Here is a 13,918-nt window from a genome sequence, read left to right as displayed (position 1 = left end):
TGATTTCCTCGACACACACAAGCAAACAGCCAAAAGTAATTACCAACAAGTATAGGGTACATCCACAGACAAACAAGTGTCCCCATCTACGCACCAACAGTTGTATATCACGTGAGAATGCCTGTCTGTAAAAAAGTCGCACTTTGACTGTAACGAAGTTAAAAAAAGGCTCTTTTATATAATTATTGATAATCAAATAAGATGTGCTATAAATTGTAGAGTAATTATTGGTGTATCGACTACAGAGTCAAGTTTTGATGCTGTGGTCTATACAGTTTTGAATTTCTAGCTATAATTATGAAATTATTCAAGTCTTCTGGTTTAAAGGCACTGAACTGATCATGCGCTGTTCGATGTAGCATCTCCAAGGATACACTTTATACGACATTACTTCTCACAAATGAAAGTTTGAACTTTCAAATAAACCCAAAGATTCTGCTCTAGGTTTATTCTTCCGAGCAGCTGTCTTCCCACTGCAGTAGTGTCATCTGGTGGTCAGTATGAAAACGCTTTGATCACACCTGGTATGATTTTAAAAGTATTCGAGTATCATATAATCAAGAATGTTTTGGCAAGTTCAGCGTTGTGGAATACTCATCTACAGAAGACGAAATCAGTGAGTTAAACGTCAAGACAACACTCGGGTATCCCACTTACACATTCACGTTTTAAAATAGTAAAAGTCTTGCACAGAAGTAATTCGCAGATGGCATTAGTGGTTGGGAAGCGATATTAGTGATTTTGGAGAGGCAGGTCTGCATTTGGAGTATTTCTAATTGCAGCAGTGATAATAGCAAACGTGACAATGAAAACGATGTCTAAGTCAAGCTTAAGTAATGATTTTCTACTAGATGGCAACCCTTACACTTTATATGTTGTTTTCACTATCGATCCTGCAAAGAATGCCAGACAGTTTCCAATTATATTTTATGGAGAAATAATCCTCTATTCATAAATAACGAACTTATATGAGAAAAAAACATTTAGGGATGAAAATGTTTTGTTTTTACCTGCTTTTAAGGGAAAATGAAATGCTTGGTACTCCACGCTTCCATTGCTATCCCGGAATATATAAAAATGAGTGAATAAAGTAATTTCAATCGCTGATATTTTATTGTTAATAATTATATAAGAATAATAACGTTCTTCAGTGATTTTTAACATGCTTTTCAATTTTAATAATCGTTATATTTCTTGTCTTAACTGAGTTCTCATTACTTTTCTTTAGTTTGCCCATTGGGACATTTTCAATTACACTAGTCAACTGGAAACAACAGTGAAAAAAAAAAAGAAATATAAAAAAAAAACTGCGAAATCAACAGAAGGATTTCACAACAGAACAGTTTCTTGGCTTTACGTCTGTTTACAACCTCTTCAAACACACACTTAGTCAAGAAAAAGCTTCTTCCGGTTACTGCCTATGAGTAACCAGAAGTCTTTTCTGACATTTCCTATATCGACGGACTACCAGTTTTTTTTTTCTTGAACTAAAAGGTTATGTGTAATTGCAAGGTTAAACGTCCCTTAAAGTTCTGCAATGATGTCCCGCAGATGGAGGCATACACTGTAACAGGGGCAAGTGATCTTAATTTCTCCTTTGCTAAAGGAGGATTGTAGTAAGAGTCTCAATGGATCGTAGATTTCAAAGACAGAGTTTGACAGCTAACTCAGGTGGCAGTCCACCTTTTTATTGACCATCGTTCTCCAATTTTATTTATTTTTTGTCTAGGCGCCAATGACTGTAGACTAATTCATCTTTTCAAGAAGGAACATACACTTGCACAATTATCTTAAATTTGTCTTTTGTACTTCTTAAAGTGCGATGCTTGCATTTGTATCATAACTAAATGAGGCAAAAGTGACTTTTTTATCACTTTATTTCTACTGTTATCACAGGAAAGTCCGGATTTACCAATTCCAAACCGACACGAGGAAGTATATAACCAACAGTCATCACTACACTGACCTTATTCTATTCATAAGTAATCAACTTTCCACTTCTGTACACGAGACTGGCTAACTCATCATCAGCACAACAGATTCAGTTCCTGCAAACTTGTTGGTTGATTGTAATGTTTCAGCGTTTGCACTATCTGGATTTTGTGGAATAACATTCAACACTACTCATCAGGATATTTGAAGAATGCCACCTGGTGAATGGAAGTTCAAAGCTTCTAATGGCACGAGATAAATCTCTTTCTTTTATCTCAACAGTGGCATGCTTGATAATACATGTATGGCATCTAGTTCTTCACGGTTCGCGTACTAATTTGATAAATAATTGACTGTCATCGGTATTTGTGGGCGATTCCAAATATGTCAAAATCAGTGTCTATTTTTAATACATTAAAAGATATATTTGGATTCACATTCGCATCTGAAAAGCAATATATGCCAATCCGATTTCAGAATTTTCTTGTAGTTACCCAATGCACATTTTGGATATAAGCCACAGTTTACTGTATGTTGATGATTATAATTTGAAATATTATCGAGTCCTTCCAATTTCCCTGAATGGTATATTAAATTAAGATATGAACTGTACTTCAACAATGTCTTCGCAGATTTCTTTGAATCGGTAAGCGTTCATTCAAGGATCAAAATATTTCAATTTATTTCCGAGTAAAAGTTGAATGTATTTGTGTCAGTAAGTCTACAACTCCGAAAATCTCCAGTTTTTGTTTCAAGTTTAAAAATCTCAATAATTACAACATGCACGTTAATTGCATAGTAATAAACACACTCAGAGATCTTCTGTTTTGTAATATTTATTATTTTAGGTACATATGTATAATAGACATATTTCCCGAGCAACCGGGGTTTAGCGTCCTGACGTAGTTTTAATGTTTACCATTACTGACCTCTCGAAAGTCAGCAACAAAGTTACATTTTGTTCATTTCGTCTGCTATGTTCTAAAAAACTGGCCAATATATCCATCCTTTGTCCCAGTTCTCACAATAGCAGAAAAAAAAATCTGAAAGGAAAAAAAAACTATTGGCTAACGCCTACCAAAATGTAGGAACACATTTTTGGCTTCCTTCCTGTGTGGTCGACTGTATCCTCGATACAGGGCCTGTTCTGGAACCTCTTTAGCGAAGAAGTCTGATTTTACATCGCGAAAAGGATTTCGACCTGCGACTTCCAGTTCTATCATTTCTGGATAACCAAGTTCACTATCTTCAAGAGGTTTTGTTCTGACCAACTCATATCGTGGTTCGGAGAAAAGGCTTTCCAAGGGTTCGTCAAATCCTTCGGCATCCCTCTTCATACGTTTCTTTTCCAATTCATTAATTGCATGAATATTTTGTTCTCCATTATTTTTAGTTGCGTTAGTTGAATACCTGGTTGTAACTGGATTTCCATTTTTCTCGTGTCTTGATTCTGAATCCTCTTCAGATTCGCTTGATCTCTTATTGATGTGACGTAGTTCTGGATCCTCATTGCTTAATTCCGGATCATCGCTGTTTCCTGGAAGAGACGATTTCTTTCCGAAATGTATCATTGCATGAGATCCTTTAGGTCCTGGAGATCTTTTACCAAAATGAATCATTGAATGAGCCCGCTTATCGTCATCCTGTCTCTTGCCAAAATACATCATGGAATGTCCTCCTCTGTTCTGGCGATCCATTATATACTTTCCAATCTGCAATGGATAACTTTCAGCCGTAGCCTCATCTGCTCCATAGAAATCCTCGCTATCGTCGCCATTCATCCTTTTACCGAAGTACATCATGGAGTGGCCTCCTCGGATGGATCTATCGACTGCTCCGTCATCCAATTCATATAAATCTTCAACGTCATCGCCGTCCATTCTTTTACCGAAGTGTATCATTGCATGAGGGGCCCTCTTTGGGAATGAACTTCCCTCATCGTATTCAGTTATGAAGTCATCTGTGGTTTCTTCAGGCGCGCCTTCTCTTTTCCCAAAGTGGATCATTGCATGAGCCCTTTTTCCGCCTTCCCTATCTTTTGCGTTGTTAGCGAGAGCACCCTTCATTATGAATTGGGGAACCATGTCACTTGCATCCGTTCTTTTTCCAAAATGAATCATGGCATGACCTTTTCCGGAATTTCTCTTCCCAAAGTGTATAATATGGTGCGATCGCTTTAATGAATCATCTCCTGGATACCCTACAAGTGGAAGTATCAAAGATGGGTCGATATCATCATCGTTGTACTCCGTAAGACGTTTACCAAAATGAAGAAGGGCATGACTTGCTCGTTTGTCGTCGTCATCACGTTTTCCAAAATACAAAATTTTGTGTCGGTTTTTATCGGCATCATCACGCTTTCCAAAGTGAATAAAACTGTGATCGTTTTGCCTTTTCCCGAAGCGCATGATGTTATGACCCCTCTTCCACGAACTCTCTTGACTTCTCTGTAAATACTGTAGAAGTTCCGGGATGTTTTCGCTCTGTTCCGTGCGTTTCCCAAAGAACAGACGACTGTGTTGAGGTCTCCCTTTGTCGCTTCCTTTTTTATCGAGTTCAGGGATGTAATTAATGTCGGAAGGCCTTTTGCCGAAATGCATAATGTTGTGGGCTCTTTTTACTTCTTCGGGTATGTGGTCGGAAATCGCTGATGAGGAATCTGAAAAAGAAGAAGGAAGACCAATTTAAGTGTTTATAAATTTTCATTGCGTCAGTGAATCACCTATAAAAGGAATGAGATCAGTTTTACATCTTGGGACACCCTTTTAATAAAACATTCATACGTAGTTATGAACCAGTACTGGTCGATAAAACTAGGTATGTTGATCTTATTCAGTAGACTTTTATAATATTCCATTCAGGACATGAAAACTAATAGAATGATCTGATTTGTTTGAAATTGCGTTTGTATTTTTTTGTAGGGTTTAAAACATTTTTAAAATCACTGAAAGTTGAAGTCCATGAGTCAGACAGTGTTAGGATCTCTGATGCCTTTTGGAATTGTAAAGGAGAGGAAAGGGATAAGAAAAAGATTTTGATCCCGTAGTCCAAACAGCTCAATTTAAGGGAAGAAGGATCAAAGCAAGACCAAACTTTACTGGCACTTTGAAAAAAAAAATTTAATTGGAGTCTACTTTTTTCTAAATGGAGTTCTCAATTTATAATTATATTTAATTACTTTCCAAAACTCCACTTTTTTTTTTAATTTGGTGTCTGGAAAATGCCTAATTTATCCCACTAATCCTGAGCTGCATCATTTGTGATAAAGACCAGCATTTCTTTGAAGGGCATACGCACCACACCCCTCGATCATTACCTGCTTGTGAGTTGTTATCAGATCTCCTCCCAAAGGTGGGTTTAATGTTTATGGGAGTCTACGAAGAGTTGCTGACATATACGTGAATGTGGGATTTAGTTGGCTGCAGAATATCAGCATTAGCGGATGTTTGACACACACACACACACACCGTGAACGTTGTCTTTACGTCAGCGTTTTCAGATTATTGGGTATTAATCAAAGTAGATATCAAAAGATATTAACTATCTTAAGAAAAACTGCTGCTTCTTTTACATACACAATCATGAATTAATTAATAAAAGCAGATATACATTAGTATATGTGCAATACACTTATGTAGCATTTTATCTTAAACTATTTTCGTTTTTAATTAGTAACGTTTTTTTACTAACATTACTAACACAGAGAACGAAGATAGTGCGTGAATCCTTTTTTCTTGGTTGTATTATTCCAACTTTTTAAAGTAGGAGAATATTGGGATTACAACAAGAAACTTCTATCACAATCTACAGAAAACAGACCTTATATTCGCTTGGTATTCAAACATTTTCTGATTCGAGAGCGAACCAAGCCATATTTTTCTTATCCTAGAACTCGGAATTTTAATTCCACAATTTAGCAAATTGTCATAGATCAAGTACTCGTGCGAGCTGTTTGGAGTTATGGCCGAATTCGTGATATGACATCAGTGTATTAACAGAAAGATTACCAAAACAAGCCTTAAAGTACAAGCCATTAGGAAAAAGAAAACCAGGACGCTCTCTTAAACGATTCAACGATGACTTCTAAGGCCGGAACAGGCCATGCTAGGCCTAAATCCTTGATATGTATGATGATGATGATGATGATGACGATGTATTAATCCCGCTAATAAGGTCACCGTCAGTTGATCCATAAACTCTGCTCTAGAAAGAAAACAGACTTTTTTCAAGCCTCCAACAAACACGCTGGAGATGGTAGTCTCACACCAGGAGAATCAAATCAACCTCTACTTAAATCTGTCATAGTGGGATCCGAATTCACAATAGACGATTCCTATTGACCTACCACGTCAGTATGACACCCTGATACGTGTTTTCCTTTTCATTCTATAGTGGAGTGTCCTGTATTTATTCTCGCATGGTGCATGTATATAATAGCCTAAGTTAATAAAACGTATGACAACTAATTGGGATATAGATAATCACAAGGCTTTACTCACCTGTACTTTTCTAGGTCCTTCTAGATAACCAAGTTACAGGATTTATGTGGTTAACTCAAGCCGATATTGTGATAATCATTATCTAAACAAACCAACTGTTTCTTAATCGCCATAAGGCTCGTGTGTGTTTTCACGGCTGTTTCAGACTTCGCGAATTTAGTCTGAATAATGTTGACCTGAATCGCCAGAGTATACAAGGATAGGTGATTGATAGCCGTTGTCAGTAGGAGGGCACTTCTCAAATAACTCTTAGCTATTGGGTCGAAGACATATTTACTTTTGTAATCGACGGCAAATGGATTGTGTTGACGTATCGTGGCCATTTTCGCGATTGCAGCGTATTATGGATTTATAACTAAATTGGATAAATTGCTTCTTCTACTGTTTCAGCGGAAAAAATTACCTTCAGAGTCATTTATACTGACACAAATGAAGATAAAATTGGAAATTCTATCCCCACATACATCATTGTATCATTTGAATTTGCTATGATAATAATTTTTTGGTTGTATTATGACATCTTTTATTCACTATTTTTTTCTTGATATTATTTACGTCAGTGGTTTTTAAACTATAAAATGGCGCCCTCTATCTCAGGAACTATTTTTTATTTCCGTCAATTTCAAATCTTCTGTATTATATTTCTTGTCACTGAAATTATTATGGCGAGTGATTTTTCTACCATTTTTTTTATTTATGAAGATTGTTTTTAATTTGGTTTCGACACTGTCAATAACCTCTAATATCTAGTTTTATTACTGAATTCACACAATTTGCTTTTCAGACAGATAGCAGGTACGCGTTTGCTCAAAAAATATCAAGCAAAATAACCTCAATTATTCCAGTAAATTTTGTTTTCTTTTAATTTAAATATGTTTACGCACTGGTATATATTACAAATTTTTATAATTTTTCATAACAATTGTTTTCTATGTATTAATATATAGAGAAGGAATTTTTCCAGATTTATTTTTAAAAATTTTATTAACTGATTTAATTACACATAGTTTTATATGAAAGTTATAATCGTCTGTATGATTTTTTAAAGTCAAATATTTAGACCAGCTTTGTAATCTGTTCCTAATAAGTTCATTAATTCACTTAGGCACGGTCTCTACCAATGTTGACGCATTTTTCTTATTTCTGCATCTCGAAACCACACTTTTATAATGGATTGTATTAAGTTATCCTTGTATCACGATTTAATTTTCCATGTCTCTTTTCGCTATAATCCACGAATTATTTTTTTAGGTTAATATCAGAAGAGTTACCTGGCCACTGAAGCAATTGAATGTTGTGATTTTTGAGGAACTCTTTTACTTTTTTTTGAACTGTGGCATTGAGCAAGATCCTGTTGAAAGATTAGATTTGGCTTTCTGGTTCTGTGGGACCACTCTTTTCTCCAATAGTTTTATGCATTCGTCAGTTTTTTGCGAACATAGGGTACTTGCTCTCCTTGGACAAAAAAATGTCTCTCATCTGAGAATATAACCTTCTTCTACTTCTCAAGAGTCCAACCTTAGTACACGTTTGTTCACTGAAGTCTCTTTTTCTGTACAGCCTTCGTCAAAAGTTGTTTCGTTTTTGGTCTGTGGGCAGTCCTTCCAACAATCTTAGACGGACTATCATGTCAGAAACATTAATCTCACTAGCTGCCAAGTCTCTATTTAAGTCTACAGCAAACAATCTTGGATTTATTGTGCTTTTCCTAACTAGTAAACAATCTTAAGTAAGTGAAGTTTTCCTTTTTCGCCCACATTTTCCTTTTCTGTCAGGAGAAAAGGCAAGTGTTTCCCTAAATCTCTTTAAAATCGCATTAACAGTACCCAAACCAACACCACACTCATTGGCATATTTGTCTTTCAGTTGTGATGTGTGCTAAGAAAGAGTACATATTTTTGAAAGCATTTTTGGAGATATATCCATTTTATAGGTACACAAAATGAATAAAACACTACGAATGTCAACTTGTTTATCTATTAAAAACACACGATACTATTAATAAACATCGTAGAGACAGTTAAAACACGCAGCACTCAACCAAAATAATGAACTAAAACCAAAACCGAAAATGGTAAACCGAAACAAAACCAAAATTATTGTGAACTGAAACCATAACCGAAAACTTGACGAAAACGTGGTTTGTTCGGATTAATTGGTAGCTACTGTATATGTCGTAGAATTAGGACAATGCAACTAAAGCTAAGAAAGCTCTTGGCACCCCACCGGATGAAACGGAAACGTGTCCAGTGAGGTCAAGGTTAACAGTGCTAACCTGTTAATATGACACTGCTATACGATGCGTCGTATTAACCATGTGAGGCCTAATTTCCACGGCCTTGGCTTCTGCACTCAAGTGCGAATGCACTGATGCTTATAGATTCTGAAAAAATAACATTTCTTTTGGAGGCAAGGGAAGTGGTAAGAGATTCAGGCTAAAGCAGTTCATGGATCCTGTAATTCTATCGACACAAACCGTGCAAAGCAATCAGCGCTTATTAAAGACAAAATACAGTCCGCATAGAGATCGTCTTTGCACCAGGGAATTACGTTATGGAGAGTTTTCCACCATCATTTTAAATTTAGTTTAAGCCAATAAGAATACAATTTGGTCGGCTAAATCCCCAATTGCCAGCCCATCCTTATTCGTTCAGTATCCAGGTAGATACCTAACAGGGCGCACCACGAGAAGGTAAGGATTGGACATTAGGTCGGAAGCCCTGATCGGTTCTCCGCATTCCTTTAAAGGCTATGTGGAGGTCTCCTCTCAGTTACACAGCTTTGACCCTTAAGCATCCCAGGTTTTCAGGAAAAAGTCCCATAGGAAGACCAAGATATAGGTGGATTGATACAGTAAAAGTGCCTTAGAAGACAGAAATATAAGATCTGATAATATTGGAGTCTTGATAAGTAACAGATCAGATTGATTTGGAGGAAAATTGTGGATAGGAAGTTAGTGGTGATGTAAGTTTTTCATGAAGTACTATCGTATCCTGTACACCAGTGCTTCCCAAACTTCTGGATGTCAGGGCCCCCTTTGGAAAAATTAAGCTATTTCACGGCCCCCCCCTCGAAAAAAAAACCGTAATATAGACATATATTATTATAATATTTGTTGTATTTATATTCAATACAAAACATACACAGCGAATATTGCAAAAATCAAATGCAAATATTACATTTTTAGCATCTTACCTACACATTTGACATGGCACATTATCTCGTATTTTTATATAAATAGATATATTTTTATTTTACATTTGCAGTACACGCACATGAAACGTAAACGATTAGTAATAAAGAAAGAATTAAAAACATAAAAGAAGTTTTAATAACAATTTAATCATGGATGTGTTTCAGTACTGCTACACAAAAAAGTCAACATCGGGTGAAATATTTGAAACTGCAATTCTTAGATTTCTGAGATATAGGCTGGCTTAATATAGTCTTATAAATATAGGCTTATATGAATAAGCATATATTTACTAATATTCATTAAGCACCGAAATACGCAAGAAGCAAAATTTTTGAACCCGCACCAATGTGTGATTTTTTTCCATTAAAATATAAAAAATAACAACAAAGAAATAATAAATAATAAAAATTAAATACGTTTCTTTTAAGATAAAAAAAATCTACTTAGTCTTGAAACATTTTCAATTTGTTTTCATTATTTCACGGCCCCCCTGAACAAAACCTATAGCCCCCAAGGGGGAAGCGGCACGCAGTTCGGGAAGCGCTGCTGTACATCCCTTGAGGGTACATACCAGGAATTTGATGCTGAGAGTTTTCCACTTGGTTACAATGTATAATATACTTGACAAATGATCTCGTTTTAATCTTGTACCCAAACCTAAGCATAAAGTAACTTTGAGTAGTCTACGTGTATGTGGAGCCTGTTGACTTCACATTAATTGCATCAATATCCCATAAGGCAATGCGTTCCTTTCTTTAAGGTTTATGGTAAGAGTCGCTACTCAGCCCAGTTTAGTTTCGACCTTTATTGAGGCCTCATCAGGGGGGATTAGACCCAAGAAGATACTAAGGATTAATTAATGCAAAACTCATATTTCCATATAGAAGTAGCAAAAAAATGTATCACCTTTTTATTAAATACTCTGGATAAGAGGAGATACTTGTATGTTTTTTTGCACTATGGGATAGGATACCAAGGCAGGTGATGTGTAGTTAACACCCTCTATATAGAAGTAGACCACTAGAAGATAATATACGCTGATGCTTGGTTATAGGAGTAAAATAAGAATATAATTTCGTGTTCAGTATAATATAGGAACAGCGCGAGACTACATATGAAAGGAGAAAATTCCCTACTTGGTTAATCCTTAGCTCACGTATTGATCCTAATGCAGCTACAAGCTTTTTCGCGTGAAAATCTCATAAAATATCTGTTTTACTAAAGGGAATTAGAGGGTTAGGGATAACAAACGGCCTATAGGACTTGAAGTTTAGTATTTCAATTGCATGTATGCGTGAGTGCGAGATAGCTTTGTGTTTAACAGTACAAACTCAAAAATTGTCACGACTAATTTCAATCTCGACTGTATTTTACTTTAGATAGTTGTGTTTCGACAAATTATTTCCTGGTGATTTAAGGTTGCAACAATACAATCTGTATTGTTGCAACAGCGAAAATGACTACTCAGATTGGCGAGATGACTTCCCACCTTAAGAAGTTCAAAATCCTTTACGCAACAACCAACTTAGGCTGCAATAATTGTAAATGGAGTCAGCCGTACGAAGTTAAAAAGGTTGAATGAAGCATTTGGAAAACAGAATTTTCAGCCCTACAAGGAATCAAGGCTAAGTACTGCTAGGAGAAAATCAGGCTATTTTTAGACATGAAAGATAAAAGCCGACGTAATTTGGCGATTACAAAGATGCATCACATTTTATGCTCTTGATCAAGCTGCTCCGGTCGATTGAAGAGAATGCTCCAAGGAAATATGAGCAAAACAATATTTGTACAACTAAAAGCGTTTGAAGTTCTGTTTCTTGGAATTGTAGCTTCGCTTTAAAATAGTTTAACTTATTTGAAACAAGGACAGAAAATTCTCGAAATATTAACAAAAAAATTCGTATGGTAGTGGAAGAATTGAGATCTCCTTTTCCAAGGTTTTCTCAATCACAAGGTTGCTTTTAATGAGATTTCAGTTCTCTTTGATGTCGATGTAAAACTGTGCCAGCAAAGCTTCAAATGGAATCAATTGATCTTCAATGCGATAACGAAAAAGAAAACAGAAAACCTTTCCGGTGCAGAGCCATTGAATTTTTACAAACATCACAGTAAATATGAATCTACGAACGCCCACTCAGTCTTTTCAGGAGGGCTTGTTTATCTTTGATAGCAGTTAGTTTTTCACAGACGAAAATGTCCGAAAAATAAATATAAATGTTAAGTTGACTGTGAACACGTTTGAAGTTGTTTAAAAGTCGCCACTTATGCCGTTTTCTCCGCACACTGATCAATTTGTAAAAGGCAAACAGTGCGAAGTGCCTAATCTTGATACACATTTGTATTCTTTGAAAATCTGAAGTAACGAATGTACATTATGCTAATTCTAGCAAGTGTATTTTAATTTTTATTACTCACTACAATATATTTCAGTTACTTTTAAGTTGTAATATTTCGAACATAACGCTTATCGTAGCTGGAACATTATAAAAGCAAATGGTAAGCCAAGAAAAGCAGGTTCTGCATCTTGGGTAATTCTTCCACTGAAGTTCTTGTTCTAGTCAACAAGTCAAATATGACAAGAGCAAAACGCCGATTTGTGATGTTTGACTCCCGCACATTACATTTGATTTCGTACTTTGTATCCAGCTGTTACACATCTCATCAGAGAAACGTACCTATGGCGCTGAGTGGTGGGTGGTCGCTCTGAGTTCAACGTCAGACATTCATTGAACCCTGTATAATAAAATGAAACAATTTATCGCAATAAACTCTTATGTTTATCCTTTTTCTCAAAAGTGATAACGTAGCATTAAACATTTTACCTTGGGTTTCTTGTATGCTCCAGACTCTTGTGCTCATCACACACATCAAAATTGCCGATAACACGGCGACATTGATGTCCGACCTGCAAGATTAAAATAGTAAAATAGATTAAAAAGATTAAAATTAAAATTCTTGTAAAATTAATTACAGAAAATATAAGAATTTTTTTGGGGAGGGGTATGGATAAAAGACAGAGTGGAAACACAACAGTTAATGAACTAGTATATCAAAAGATTGCGATATTAAGTCAATTAAATCATTTAAGTGATGTTCTAAACCATGTTTGATGAAACACAGCCAGTGGAAGCAAAAACGTGACATTGTTTCATATCATAGAACGAAGAATTTAAGTTTGTTCGACTGTCATCTCTTCAGAAAGAGCGCTAAGCGGTCGGAATGCGCCGTCACCACGTATTTTGTGGAAGAGATTAGCAGATAAGAATGCCAGAAATCTGTGGTGACAGTTGGATGAATGAAATAAAAGAATTATATTCCCTTGTTAATGAACAGCCTTTTCAGATATTACGAGGGTCGTTCTTGTTTCGTTTCCTCATCTATTGCTGCAGTTTAGTGTATACAGTGGTACAAGATTAAAGCAGTAATTGCATTTTTTGATAAAAGAAACAAAAAAAAAATTAAATATGTCGGAAAGCGCATACTGAATGTCTTTTGGAACAGAAAGAATATCATTTAACAGGAGTGTATGATGAAAGACATATTCGTCAAGCTAAAGACCTTGAGAAAGATGACAATCAATTATGTTCGTGGCGAGGTACAGCTATTAATTTTTCAACATGACAATGCAAGGCCGCGTATATGTGCGCGTTCACTTCAACGCCTATCAGAGAGATAGGGAAGATGTTCCACAAATTCAAGAACCCGAACTTATCTCCATCTGACTTCTGGTTATTTCCTAAACTGAGGACGAACAAACAGGTCAAAGCAGAGGTAAGAATCTTCTGAAAGCAATCTGAGAAAAAAATTTTAAGAAATGGTTTATTAATTGAAGAAAATGTATCTAAAAGAAGGGATATGTCAAGAAGTAGTGAGTGAAAATGGAGACTTCTAAACTATCTTTTGTTTTTTAAGGAACTTGTCTGACGAACGATGATCTATCACAACCGAGACGTCACTTTCCCTGGTAGTAGAAGCGCGGGCTCAATTCAGGGTATTATCAGTAGGAAGTATTAAAAATGTACACACATCATAGGGTTTCATAAACACATTCCAGCCAACCGCACACTAGCGTCCAATAACAAATAAAGTACAACATTCCTTTCTCTCTCTATCTATCTCTGACGGATATAAGGAAAGGCCTATTTCTTTTGTAAACTCAAAAGCCTTTTTTTCTAACAACCCTACTTTCCCTCTTATGCACTGAATCCCAATGGAACGAGAAGTGTTCTTTAAAATACTTCTTCATCTACAACCGCGAACAGGAGTGGGACGGATGGTGTAAGTGATATTA

General features: G+C 35.9%; 1 protein-coding gene across 1 annotated transcript in view; it reads right to left on the bottom strand.

Annotated features, from left to right (window-relative positions):
- Window positions 1-2,999: 2,999 nt before the first annotated feature.
- LOC150097888 (uncharacterized) overlaps window positions 3,000-13,918 on the bottom strand; it is a 68,579-nt gene continuing 57,660 nt past the window's right edge. The window contains exons 2-4 of the mRNA XM_090406624.1: window positions 4,190-4,591; window positions 3,707-4,132; window positions 3,000-3,622 (exon numbers count right to left, since the gene is read on the bottom strand). Coding sequence (XP_090262750.1) covers window positions 3,000-3,622; window positions 3,707-4,132; window positions 4,190-4,591 — 1,451 coding nt within the window. The remainder of the gene's footprint in view (window positions 3,623-3,706; window positions 4,133-4,189; window positions 4,592-13,918) is intronic.

This window comes from Typopeltis vanoorti, chromosome 16, assembly GCF_054136105.1.
Source record: "Typopeltis vanoorti isolate ZY-2024b chromosome 16, IOZ_Tvanoo_1.0, whole genome shotgun sequence".
Classification (NCBI taxonomy): Eukaryota; Metazoa; Arthropoda; class Arachnida; order Uropygi; family Thelyphonidae; genus Typopeltis; species Typopeltis vanoorti.
The sequence above is the reverse complement of the archived record's forward strand: the minus strand, read 5'-3'. Positions and strand labels throughout refer to the sequence as shown.